We start from the raw sequence: 13,509 nt of genomic DNA on the forward strand, positions 1-13,509 counted from the left end.
CCCCCACAGAGCACATCAGCCTCTCCAAAGTCATTAGCCACTCTGTACGTAAACGCCCTTCTTGTTTTGTTTTGTTTTGTTTTAACACATTAGAAACCATTATGTTCTGTGGCATCTGGGTGGCTCAGTCGGCTGAGTGTCTGACTTTTGATTTTGGCTCAGGTCATGGTATCACAGTTCATGATTTCGAGCCCCGCATCAGGCTCCAAGCTGACACTGCAGAGCCTCCCTGGGATTCTGTTTTCTCTGCCCCATCTCCCCCCCCCTCCCACCCCCCCGCTACCTTGCATTCTCTCTCCCCAAACAAATAAAAAGCCATTACATTTTGTTAATTAAAATACATTAATTTCACACACGAGCTTATGCATTTCAACTCCACCGTGTAATCCTTGTTCACAATACGGAAGACAAGCATTCCAGAAGCATTCCTGCGCTGATACGATGATCTTGGAGTAGTGGTTTCTATAACTTTCCGTTGTTTTTGTTTTTGATTTGTTTCTCATGCTTTTGCATGTTCTGTGGATGGCGTCCCATAACACAGACTTCCAAGTAGCTACCTGTGTTCTCTCATCATCGAGGTTGTGTGTTGAATAAATTCTATCTTTGTTCAATGGTGATGTCAGGCACAGAAAAAGTAATAGAGAGCAGGGGCCTGGGTGGCTCAGTCAGTTAAGCATCCAGCCCTTGAGTTCAGCTCAGGTCATGATCTCACGGTTCATGGGCTCGAGCCCCGCATGGGGCCGTGTGCTGACAGTGAAGCCTGTGTGGGATTCTCCCTCTCCCTCTGTCTCTCTGTCCCAGCCCACTCTCACTCACCCTCCTCTCCAAATAAGTAAATAAGCTTAAAAAATAATAATAATACAGGGGCACTGGAACCTGGCGGTGGGCATTTTATGTTATATGCCTTTTTATCTTAAAATGGGTTAGGACTCCCAGGAAACTGCAGAATTAGTACAGAGACCCTGTGTGCCCTTCTCCCACCTTAACTCATTTAACGATCAGAATGGGTACCAGAACCCGTTTAACGATCAAAACTCGTTGGCATGTTACGGTGTACAGGGGAAGCTGAAGTTTACGTTAAAGTTAAAATGTGCCAGGTGGAGAATCATAAGATTGAAAACCGAGCAGCTCTGCTCTGAAACAAAGAAATTAGAGTTGAAAATTAAATTCATGTTCATCCAATAGTGCTGTCTCAGGGCCGCATCTTCTTTTTTTTTTTTTTTATTAAAAGAATTTTTTTAACGTTTATTTATTATTGAGAGACACAGAGAGACAGAGCATGAGCAGGGGAGGGGCAGAGAGAGAGGGAGACACGGAATCCAAAGTAGGCTCCAGGCTCTGAGCTGTCAGCCCAGAGCCTGCCGCGGGGCTTGAACCCATCAACTGTAAGATCACAACCTGAGCCGAAGTCGGATGTTTCACCCACTAAGCCATCCAGGTGCCTCCCAAGACCGCATCTTCTGTGTTGACAGGTGTCTGACCTTCCTTGCCCTCCCTCTCTTGGACTCTTCAAGTTCCTGTTCCCACATGTGAATGAGCTCTTCACTTTATGTTCCCAGAGGTCACGCTGCCATCCAAGGCACGGTCACGTCTTCCAAGGATATAGATGTGGAACGAGAGCAGATACGAGTGTTGAAAGGAATGACCAGTGAAGACCTTCTCGTGTTATGCAACCTTAGTAAAAGCTATGGAGGCTTCTTCAAGAAGACCACCGCTGTGCAAGATATCAGCGTGGGCATACGAAGAGGAGAGGTAGGTGCCATCTAATCGTACCCCTTTCTGTTACAAACCTGTGTATCTCCAAACTGTGAATTCTGCTGTGTTGTGCTGAGAATAGCTGAGGTCAGAGCTGAAAGTCTTCGCATTTCTGGAATTTCTGCAAAACTCAGTAGACACAGAATCTAAGTGGAGAGTCTATTGGCTCTTTCCCTGGGGAAGCTTTGTTGCTGATGGCATTTATTCGGTTTCATAATTTTAAAAATTTCATGTGGTTGAGTTTTAATCGCTGTTTGGGCTGCAGGATGACATTTTATGGAGTGCCAATATTTTCTCAACCCAACTCATTAAGGGGACCTGTTCTAACTCTTCCTGGGACGTCAGTACTTTTTAAATGGCCAATTAAGCCCACCTAGCAAAACGCTCTTCCGGAAAGGCGAAAGAACAGTCACACCAAAGCAATAGCTCAGAATTGCTTTTCATGGGATGGCATTAATTCTAGCAGGAATGTTTAATCAGAACCGATAGAAGCCATGCAAATTGTTCCTGATCTGTGCTTAATTGCATAAAAAGAAACCAAGTCTGAAAATGATTACCTTTCATTAACTGTTAAAAACATGAGGTTCCTTGCACTCATATTGTTACAAGCTCCTGAGGCATTCCAAGTAGGTTACACGGTTCCCTGAGCGACAGTGAGGCTGTGCTGTGAGCAGAGAGCGGCGTTCCGAGGTGAAGGGAAGCCCGGGGACCGATGTAAACCGATCTAGGAACGGCCTCACGAGCTGCGCTGTGGTTTGTGGCTGCAGAGGACAGCACGCTAAGGAAGGAGTGTTTTCGTGGTTGCTGTTTGCCATGGAACTCAGAGACTCACTATGCAACCTGTGGTGTCGTATCCAACTATTTTTTTAACTTTGCTTCAAAAATCCGCTTCAGTGTGGCCGCTACCTGTCCATGGTAGTTTTAAGCCGAAGGGTACTAGAAAAACTTGGAACGCTTTGCAAGGGAGATGCTCTGAGATGATCCCAGATGCCACGTATATTGCAGTTCTGATTGCTCAGCTTTTTTTTCCTTTTAATGTTTATTTTTGACGGAGAGAGAGAGAGAGAGAGAGAGAGAGAGAGACAGAGCATGAGCAGGGGAGGGGCAGAGAGAGAGGGAGACACAGAATCGGAAGCCGGCTCCAGGCTCTGAGCTGTCAGCACAGAGCCCGACGCGGGGCTCGAACCCACGATCCGTGAGATTATGACCTGAGCCGAAGTCGGACTCTTAACCGACTGAGCCACCCAGGCACCCCTGTTTGATGAACTTGCTTGATGGACTTTTTATGAACGTGGCGGTTTAAATGCTATGATGTAAGGTGCTTTGTGAGAGCCGGTAGACAAGGCGGAGATGACTGAGATATGTCCCTGTCCCTCTAGGAATTCATAACCGGGTAGGAAACGGAGGGCCGTGAACACAGCGTGTTATGTAGCAGCGGCCGTGCTGCCCCTGGCAGGACGAGGGTGACGGCACCTGAGTGGCACTGCCTTGGAGCTGCAGGTCCAGAAGTGGCAGCTGGACCCCGTGTCAGATGGTGCGGGAGACCCAGTGGGATAGGAAGGCATGGATATTAAAGCAGGTGGCAGTTCAGATGAGCAGCTGTCGTCCGGAGCCCCAAGTAGGGTCCTGTGCTTAGGTAGGGCACAGCGCCAGGAAGCCCAGGACGGGCACTTTGCCAAGATTCAAGGAGCCAGGTCAGCCGGGGTTAGTAGACAGAGAGCCAGCTTTTGCCATAAGCAACAGAGAGGTCTTGAGGGGACATTGTAAGAGCCACACAGACCGTCTGTATCCTAGAACCTCCAGCTGAGAACATGCTGCGATATGGGGTCAAGACCAGGTCTGGAGAAGACAGCAAAAGGGCCGTTTTTGCCAGGGAATACAAGACAACAGTGAACCCCCAAACCACGAAAGACGTTGACTTGGTGCTAAGTGTCAGAGTTTAGAACTAACTTCTGTCTTAACTAATGTCAGGATCAGCCTAGATCTGAATTGGGGGCGGGGAGAAGAGGTGGGGGAGGGAGGAGTACTTTGTGCGGTGGAGTCAAGGGCGTAATGACTATAACGACGTGGCTTCCAAAAACCGTGGTCCTCCCCAGACGGACACAGTTAGGACCTTGAGGGGACGGGAGGTCTCCGCACAGTCCCAGGTAGCTGCCTTTACTCTGGCCTCCGGGGTGTTGCTTACATGCATTTACTGGTCCCCAGTGGTCGTTGAAATGGTTACTCTGCTTGGCCGCCAGTAGAATTTCCAGAGTGTGTTGCCATCTGCAGAGTGCTCGATACAACCGGGTGACGTCCAGGGTCTGCAGGTATCGAGGCACAGAAACGCCAGCTCCGAGCTGGCTTGAAGTCGTGAAAGTCAAGGCCTTCTGCTGTAATTCAGAACTTTTTTCCCTTTCTCGTTCCCTCCCGACAGTGCTTTGGGCTCCTGGGGGTGAACGGGGCCGGGAAGAGCACCACGTTCAAGATGCTGAATGGAGACACCCCTCCGACCTCAGGACACATGGTCGCCAGGACTCCCACAGGGTAAATCCAGACGTGGTCTTTCTTACTGGGTGTGCACAGAATGAGGGGCCCTGGAACCGAGCTCCACGTGCCCCTCCCGGCGAAAGGGAAGAGCGGCCAGAGGGTCAAGGGCGCATTGGCCAAAGCAGCTAAGGCTGACCTCTGCCGTGGCGCCTGATGGGGTGGAGGTATTGGGCCGCTGGCTGCTGAGTGGTCAGGACACGAGGGGGGCGCTGGCTCTAATTGCTTTACCAGCAGATCCAGCTTCAGATGCCCCCGCCCGTGCAGAGGTGGCCAGAGGGGACTGCGTGGTTTCCATCTTGGGCCACCCAGACCCCCTCTTTCCAGTGGATGACCTGATGGCTTCGGGTGGGGGAGAGCGAACATATGAATCCAGATGGTGGCATCCGGGGGATCAGGGAAGACCTCCATGCCCCTTGCTGCCCATACCACGGAAGATGCTGGGTGTTCTCCCCGCTGGAGCCTGCCCGAGGCCGGCTGGTCCCATCCGGGCCCTGTGGGCAACCCCCAACACAGAGCATTATCCCCGCGTGCCACTCCTCTAACACGGCCTTTTAGGGTGTGCGTCACCCCGTCCTCTGGTTCCTTCCAAGCTGTGGTGCCTACATGGGAACATCTGTCTGGGCGTGTGGGCGCCTTTAGAGATGTGGCCATCCAGTCGGCAGGGCCTCTGTCTTCCCCGTCCCTGCTTGATCAGGACTGTTCCTGGGTTTTTTCTCTCCTAAAAAGTAGAGGCGCCTTGTTGTTAACCTCTCCAGAGGCTGGATTGGCTACTTGGCTTTTCCTCTGCTGAGTCTGTCCTGGAGCAGCCCTGTCCCCCCTGCACTCCTCTCCCACCTGCAATCGTACAGCTGTTTCTACGGCAGCAAATTCATTGCACCCTGGTAGCGTTGATAACAGATTTCAGACGTCTGTGGCTCAACTCGTAAGGACAACCATGTGCCTTGCTGTACCTCCTCGGAAGGTCCTTATATAAATAGTTGATTTCAATCTGTCTGCTTGGGGGTAACAGTCACTCCTAAGCCCACTTGGAAACAATGTGCTCGAGGTTTTTAAATTTTTTTTTAGTTATTTTTTTAAATGTTTGTTTATTTTTAAGAACGAGACAGAGTGCGCGGTGGGGGAGGGGGTGCAGAGAGAGAGGGAGACACAGAATGTGAAGCAGCTCCAGGCTCCGAGCTCTCAGACGCAGGGGCTCAAACCCACGGACCACAGATCACGACCTGAGCCCAAGTCGGATGCTTAGCCGACTGAGCCACCCAGGCGCCCCATGAGGTTTTTATGTATAGGTTCAAATAGACTATTGAAGAAAATTGTTTGAAAATATGAAATCACCCATTTATTAGCTACTTTTTGAATTGATAAATACATATTGTCATTCTATGATGTGCCAGGCACCCGGAAAGCAAAAGATCTTCTTGTAGTCCTAAAATGCAGTGTTACTGTCTCCTACTAGTATGATTTAAACATACATTCATATCTGTGTGTTCTATACAGATGAACTATGTGTTCATTTTATCTGTTACCTGCGTGTGAAGTGTGCGTGGTTAAATGTGGTATTTGTGTGAAGTGATGCATATTTTATTTATTTTACCTTTTTATTTTTTTTTTTAAGTTTATTTATTTCGAGAGAGACAGAGAGAGGGCGCACGTGAGTGAGGGAGGGGCAGAGAGAGAGAGGGAGAGAGAAACCCAAGTAGGCTGTTAGCCCGAGGCCTGAGGCGGGCTCGAACCCATGAACTATGAGATCATGCCCTGAGCTGAAATCAAGACTCAGATATTTAACTGGTCGAGCCACCTAGGTGCCCCAAGGGATGCATATCTTAAAATCAGACAAGAATATAAAGATCATTTGGTATACTTCATTTATGTTATTCCAGGAGCATTTCTTAATCCCACTCAATAATTGTTATTGTTTTAAATTTTTCGCAAATCTGGTGGGCACGAAATCTCATTGTTAATTTGCACTTCTTTCATTATTCATGAACTTGAATGCTTTTCCCACGTTTATTTGTAAGGTGGGTTTCCTTTCTGCCAATTGCCTGTCAAGGCCTTTGTCCTTTTCTCTTTAAGGTTGTCTGTCTTTTTGTTACTCGTCAACATAAAGGTTTTCCATACATTCAACTGGGAACTAATTTTTTGCCTGTTTTATAAATACCTTGTATTTTAACTTTGTTTTAAAAGTTTCTGTGTGTAGAAATTTGCAGTGATGATGGAGCCAATTTATCAATTTTTTTCCTTTGTTATTTCTTGTTCTTTGAATCTTAAGAGATCGTCCTCATTCTGAGGTCATAAAGCTTAACATTCATGTCTTAGATTTTTTTTGTGTGTTTATTTATTTTTGAGATAGAAACCGAGTGCGAGTGGGGGAGAGGTGAAGAGAAAGGGAGACACAGAAGTTGAAGCAGGCTCCAGGCTCGGAGCTGTCAGCACAGGGCCCAATGCAGGGCCCGAACTCATGGACCGTGAGATACTGGCTTGAGCCGAAGTCAGATGCTTAACTGACTGAGCCACCCAGGTGCCCGTCATGTCTTTAATTTATTTAAAAAAAAATTTTTTTTTAACGTTTATTTATTTTTGAGACAGAGTGAGACAGAGCATGAACGGGGGAGGGTCAGAGAGAGGGAGACACAGAATCCGAAACAGGCTCCAGGCTCTGAGCTGTCAGCACAGAGCCTGATGCGGGGCTTGAACTCACGGACTGCGAGATCATGACCTGAGTCGAAGTCGGCCGCTTAACCGACTGAGCCACCCAGGCGCCCCTCATGTCTTTAATTTATATGGAGCTTATATTTAGATCCACTGTATGGTAGAAATACACAATAAAACCTTGGTTTGTGAGCATAATTTGTTCCCAGAACGTGCTTGTAATCCAAAGCACTTGCATATCAAAGCGTATTTCAAGAGTCCTTGGCTCAGTTGTGATCATGTGACATTTGGTGTCACGTACGACTCGTATTGCAAGACATCACTTGTGTAGCCACTTAAAATTTGTTAGAAATGTTAGCTTGTCTTGCGGAACACTCGCAGAACAGGTCATTCACAATCCAAGATTTTACTGTAATTTGATTTTTTTTTTTTATCCTGAATTCCAATTGGCTTAATGCCGTTTTCTCAACGAGGTGTCTTTTTGTCCATCAGTTGGAAACACGTCTGGTGCTCAGCTGCTCTGCCTGTCTCTTCCGAGTTCTTGACTTTCAGAATTGTTGTAACTCTTTTGGGACCTTTATTACATATTATTTTTCAGGATCGTCTTACCACCCTCTATAAAAATGTTCCAATATTGACATTTTGATTGAGATCGCATCACATTTATACGATAATTTGGGGAAATTGAGCTCTTGCTGAAATTTTCTCTGCCTTTTCCGTGACAGTGGTATCTGTAGGCATTTATTCAGTTCGTTTAGAAATATTTAATTATATTTTGCAATTTATAGAGTCCTTGCACATCTTTTTTAGATCTATTCCCCAGATGAATGTGTCTCCATCAGGAAGTATTTAATCTCTTTAATTGCTTTGTTTTTTCAATTTTCTTCTTGTTAGGTTTTTCTCACAACTTCGGGCTTTGCTCGCTGACCTCAGAAGTGAGTTTATGTGTTTGCTTTTGCTCTCTCCTTTCCTGCGTGTCAGCTTGTGTCTGTCCATTCCATGCTACCTTCCACTCCTGATTCTCTGGGTCTCCAGTGCAGAGCCAGGCCCTACGTTGACAACTTTGGGGTCCCATCCTGCCACGATGGGGGAATATGCATTTATGGTCGCTGCACTGCTTGGTCTGGGCCTGCTGGAGGGTCGGGGGGGGCCTTCTGGTACCCTAAACTCCAGGCTGCTTCTCTCAGCCTCCTCAGGAGTGGTGGGGCTGTGCTGTAGACCCAGGTATCTTACTGGACGTGGTTCTGGTCCCCCGTCATCACACAGGAGCGCTTTTGGTACCCGTTACCTTGCAGGGGTCAGACTCCCAGCTGCTTTATGTAACTCAGATCCGGAACCCAGCAGGCAGTGGCTTGAAACTCTGTTCCGGAACCCAGCAGGCAATGGCTTGAGATCTGTTTTAGCATTCTCTTGTCTCTGATGAGCAGAGACGTTTGCGTGGGTTTTTCTTTTCAAGACACTGATTACATAGCAATGAATGAACCAAGTAAAATCCAGTCATCATTTTTTGGGTGGAGGAAAGAAGTGTAAGGCAGGCATTGTGTCCACAACTTCCACTGGGATTTTAACTGATTTTATGTTGCATTTACAGATTAATTTGGAAAGAACTGAACTTTTTTTTTAAATTGTTTTAAAAGTTTTATTTATTTTTGGGAGTGAGAGAGAGTACAAGCAGGGGAGGGGCAGAGAGAGAGGGAGAATCTGAAGCAGGCTCCAGGCTCCGAGCTGTCAGCACAGAGCCTGACATGGGGCTCGAATGCATGAGCCATGAGAACATGACCTGAGCCGAAGTCAGACGCTTTCACTGATTGAGCCCCCCAGGCGCCCCGAAAGAACTGAACTTTTTATGCTGTGTCTTCTCTTCTGCCAAAGTTGAACTGTCCAAGAACTGTCAAAATGATATGAAATGGTGGTGCTCACTGAAGTTCTTGTATTTCTGTTACCACCTGTGACAGTTTGAAAATTCTCTAGATGTTATTTTTTACTTTGTGAGTATTATTTTGCAATTTTATTTAAGGTTCTGTAAGGAAAATCTTAAATTTATTATTTTGCATTCACGCAGATGAACATGTTTTGTAGTTCTTTTTCTTTTGGCACATTTATGTCATAAATGAAAGATTCTTGATTATTGATCTGGCCTTACCTTTCTGTAGTAAACTTAATTTTGTTGTGGATGTAAATCTCTTTTACTTGCTAAATTTTATATAGATTTTAAAATTTATGATTCATAAGGAAAGCTAGTTTGCTGTTGAAAACTTTCATTTTCAATCCTTCCTGTTAAATTATTCCTAGTCTTAATTTTTGTTGTAATTTTGACAACTTCTATTTTCTTCAAAACCTATTTACCTAATTTAAAATTTTAACTCCTACCTTCTCATTCTAACTTTTTAATTTGAATGATTTTTAAAGTCTTCTTTCTCTATTAACGTTATCAAATCAATAAGTCTGTGGTCTTCCTCGATCCTAAAAATGTAGTAATGGTATTATTGCTGTCACTGCCCTTTAAATAACATACATAATTTTGAGTTAGTGTTTTGAAAACTGTTACACATTTGTATTTCCCTGATGATGAGTGATGTTGAGCATTGTTTCGTGTGTCTGTTGGCCATCTGGATGTCTTCTTTGGAAAAACGTCTATTCATGTCTTCTGCTCATTTCTTAACTGGATTATTTATTTTTGGGTGTTGAGTTTGATAAGTTCTTTGTAGATTTTAGATACTCGCCCTTTATCAGCCATGTCATTTGCAAATATCTTCTCCCATTCTGTAGTTGCCTTTTAATTTTGTTGATTTGTTTTGTTTGCTGTGCAGAAGCTTTTTATCTTTTTTTAATTTTTAAAAAATTTTTTAACATTTATTTATTATTGAGAGACAGAGAGAGACAGAGCATGAGCAGGGGAGGGGCAGAGAGAGAGGGAGAGACAGAATCTGAAGCAGGTTCCAGGCTCTGAGCTGTCAGCCCAGAGCCCGACGTGGGGTTAGAACTCACAAACTGTGAGATCATGACCTGAGCTGAAGTCAAGAGTTGGCTGGTTAACCAACTGAGATAGCCAGACACCGCTCTTGGTTTAATATTTTTTAAAAATTCCCTTTTAAGAAACTTTTTATTGAAGTATAAGTTACAACTAGAAAAGAAGATCTCAATGAATTTTTACAAAGGGAATACACTTTGATAATCTGTACCTAGCTCAAGAACGAGAACAAGACCAGTACCCCTTAATTCCTTCTCCTGTTCAAGAGTGTCTCCTCGCCCGATTTTTTTTTTTAATTTGAGAGAGAGAGAAAGAGAGTGTGAGGGGGAAGAGGGACAGAGGGAGAGAGAAAGAATTTTTAAGCAGGCTCCACTCTCTCTGTGGCGTCCAAAGCTGGGCTCAATCTCACGACCTGGGGATCAGGACCTTCACCAAAAGCAAGGGACGCTCAACCGACTGAGCCACCCAGGCACCCCTGATTTTTTTTTTTTAATGTAGCTTAGTGTATTATTATAAAATCAACACTTTTGCAACCAAGACTCAGGCCAATTAGTAGAATTTTGACTGTTAACCCAGAAGCCCCTCTGTGTGCCTGGTCTAATTACTACCTCTTCTTTCTAGAAGATTCTGTGCGGCTTTATCACCCAAGGTTATCCCTAGACACCACAGGTTATTCTTGCTTATTTGTAAACTCTTGATAGGGCGTTTACATCTCTCAAGCTACTGGTCTATCTCCATTTTTTTCTTTTCTTTACAATCTGCTTGTTGGTCGTGCGCTGTTGGGTTTGAAGAGAGAGCTGGCTGCATACAGATGGTCAAGTTTCTCATGCTTCTCTGTCCTGTTTCTTGCAAGGATCCAGCTGCACCGGATCCAGGGGCTGAATCAGGCTCAGGTTCAAATTAAAAAATTCTGACTACTTTATCATGTAGTGGCAGTAGGTGACTTGGGCATGAGTCCATAGGAGGTAGTGTTACTTACTTTCATCAGTGGCACATCATGTCCGGTCCTCACTCTGTACTTATTTACTGATTATTGAAGTATAATTGACAAATAGTGTTGTGTTAGTTTCAGATGCTCAGCATGTCGATATCAGTAGTTTTGATGCCTCGTGTCTAGGTTGGTGGCATTCGTTCCTTGGGGACTACCAAATAGTGATATTCCAGCTCTTATCTTTGTTTCCATTTACTCTCTGGGATAATTTTACACGGAGTTGTTTTCACCACATTTTGTGTGATTACTCGGAAGTATCGTTCATATAAAAAAATGGCAGAAGAATGCTTGTGTTTTTTCGCCTTTTTATTTACCACTTTTCCAGATAGTCTGTTGCTTTCCAGTCATCCCCAGAGGTGGAAAATCAGGGTTTGTTTGTTGTTGGTAATGTCATTCTGGTTTCATTCTGACGGATGTAGGATTCTTCACAGACTTTTCTTTGTGCCTAGTTTACCCCTTTCCTTCTCACGATCTCTGGTTTCCTCCGTCTCCCGTTTCCCACTGGTCTGTTTTCCTCACCTGTGTGCTGGGAATGATAACTCACGGGCTTGAGTAAAGATGCACTGAGATCTCCCATAAAAACCACCTTGTCCAGTTAACAGGCATGGACTTCTCATGTAAGAAATAATTTGCCTTCTGGGGCGCCTGGGTGTTTCAGTTGGTTAAGTTTCCAACTCTTGATTTCGGCTCAGGTCACGATCCCAGGGTTGTGAGATCGAGCCCCACATTGAGCTCTGTGTTGAGCATGGAGCCTGCTTAAGATTCTCTCTCTCTCTCTCTCTCTCTCTCTCTCTCTCTCTCTCTCTCTCCCTCCTTCCCCCCTCCATCCCTTTGTCCCTCCTCCCCCCAAAAGAAATATTTGCTTTCCTAACTTACATGAAGAAAGCTGGACACTTGAAAACATGTCTCACTCCACCTGCTACGTGCTTACCCATCATGCTGTTGGCACTGACTCTTAACTGTTACAATTGCCACATCTACGGACAGAGAATACAATTATATATTGGTCTGTGTCAAATGATAAAATGTCAGTGTTTGGAACTATTATGGCCAACAGCAGGAAATAGAACTGATGAGTTCAGCAAAGGTTTGAGGCATGTATGAGTCCTGGTTACGACTCTGAAAGGGTTTGATGTGTATAAAGGAAACTCTCTCAAGTTACTGTGCTGTTGTTTTTTCCCTGCAATCGTAGAAAAAAGAAGGTGTGCTTTTGTTGCTTAGGTGGTATGTGTGTGTGTTTTCCAACTTCTCTATTTACCAGTGCATACGGGCAAACGAATCAGAATTTCAAAGGCAACAAAAAGTATATGGTCTATTTTTCTCATCCCTGGAAGCCTGACTATCTCCTTCATAATCCCATCCCATCATTTGTAAACTAATTGGAAAATGAAATTCAAATAGCTATTCTTGAAAGAAAGAATACATTTACATCCCCTTAATGGTCTGCAAGTCCCTTATTATGCTACATATCTGTGTAATTAGTTTAATTATAACTAAATCACACTTGCATTAATTATATTTTTAACCTTGATTATTTGTAATGTTAATTGCACATTGGTATTCAAGGAATTAAATGGGTAATTAGAACACAATGGAATTTTTAACTGCTTAGAGGGCTGGTATGCATCTTTCTGCCCATGAAGCCCATAAGTTACTGCTACCTAATTGGAACACACTGATTCAGTCATTCATTACTTTAAGGTCCCTTTTGTCTCTCTTTTAAGGTTCTATGATCAGAAACAGTGCCCTTTTCTTTCCTTGTTTAATTTATTAATGTTTATCGAAGGCGTGTCCACAAACTTGAGAATATGTCTACAGAATGTACTTTGTGGTTTGCTTTCAAGTACCATGAGCTCCCGGTACAATGCCGATGGCCACGGAGTTGAAAGACTGCAGGGCAACAGCTATGTGTCTTCTCATTTGGCCAGCGCAGCTCATACGTTTGGGAATTGGACCGCGCTTGGTCAGAACATAGACTTCCCAGTTTGCCGCAGGCCCCGCGCTTCCATACTGTCTCACTCCCGACACCATCAGATGTGTAGTTGGACCGTTTGCAGCCTCTAGACAAAATACATGCCACGAGCAGTAGTTCTAACGTGTTGTGACTCCAGTATTCCCCAAGCATTACACTGTGTCAGGGGCTTGGCGTGTCTGCTCTCACCGGATAGTTGTAACAGCCTTGGGGAGAGGACCTTATCCTGATGAAACCGGTAAGGAACCTGAAGCGCAGAGATTTAGGTAACGTGCCAGATGTCAGTCTTCTGGCAAGCAGATCTGAATCCAGGTTTGCAACATAGAAGTTACCAAACCGCCTGATGTTGGGATTCAGCCGATGACTGTATGTATACCTGGAGGGGCAGCAGGACGAAGGCACTGCCTCAGAGCCGGCTGGTGCTGGCTGGGGCCAGCCGGGGCCTTCTGGAAGCACGTGTGACTTCGGACACCTCCGGCGGGGCGGGGGGGGGGGTGGGGGGGGGTGGGGAGGAAGTTATGCAGCCTCAGAACGAAGTCCCTGTCACCCCTCAGCCCCGGCTGTGAGGGAGGGATGGTCTCCGTGAGGTCCAGGAGTGGTCTGGTTAGCCCTGGGGCTGCCGGCTCCTCGTAGTCTGTGTGTCAG

At 45.3% G+C, this 13,509-nt stretch overlaps 1 protein-coding gene across 1 annotated transcript in view; it reads left to right on the forward strand.

Moving 5' to 3' along the window:
- The window catches only part of ABCA13 (ATP binding cassette subfamily A member 13), a 374,957-nt gene that overhangs the window by 286,152 nt on the left and 75,296 nt on the right, over window positions 1-13,509 (forward strand). Inside the window, exons 53-54 of the mRNA XM_042927326.1 lie at window positions 1,560-1,752; window positions 4,172-4,281. Coding sequence (XP_042783260.1) covers window positions 1,560-1,752; window positions 4,172-4,281 — 303 coding nt within the window. The remainder of the gene's footprint in view (window positions 1-1,559; window positions 1,753-4,171; window positions 4,282-13,509) is intronic.

The sequence above is a fragment of the Panthera leo genome, chromosome A2 (genome assembly GCF_018350215.1).
Source record: "Panthera leo isolate Ple1 chromosome A2, P.leo_Ple1_pat1.1, whole genome shotgun sequence".
Classification (NCBI taxonomy): domain Eukaryota; kingdom Metazoa; phylum Chordata; class Mammalia; order Carnivora; family Felidae; genus Panthera; species Panthera leo.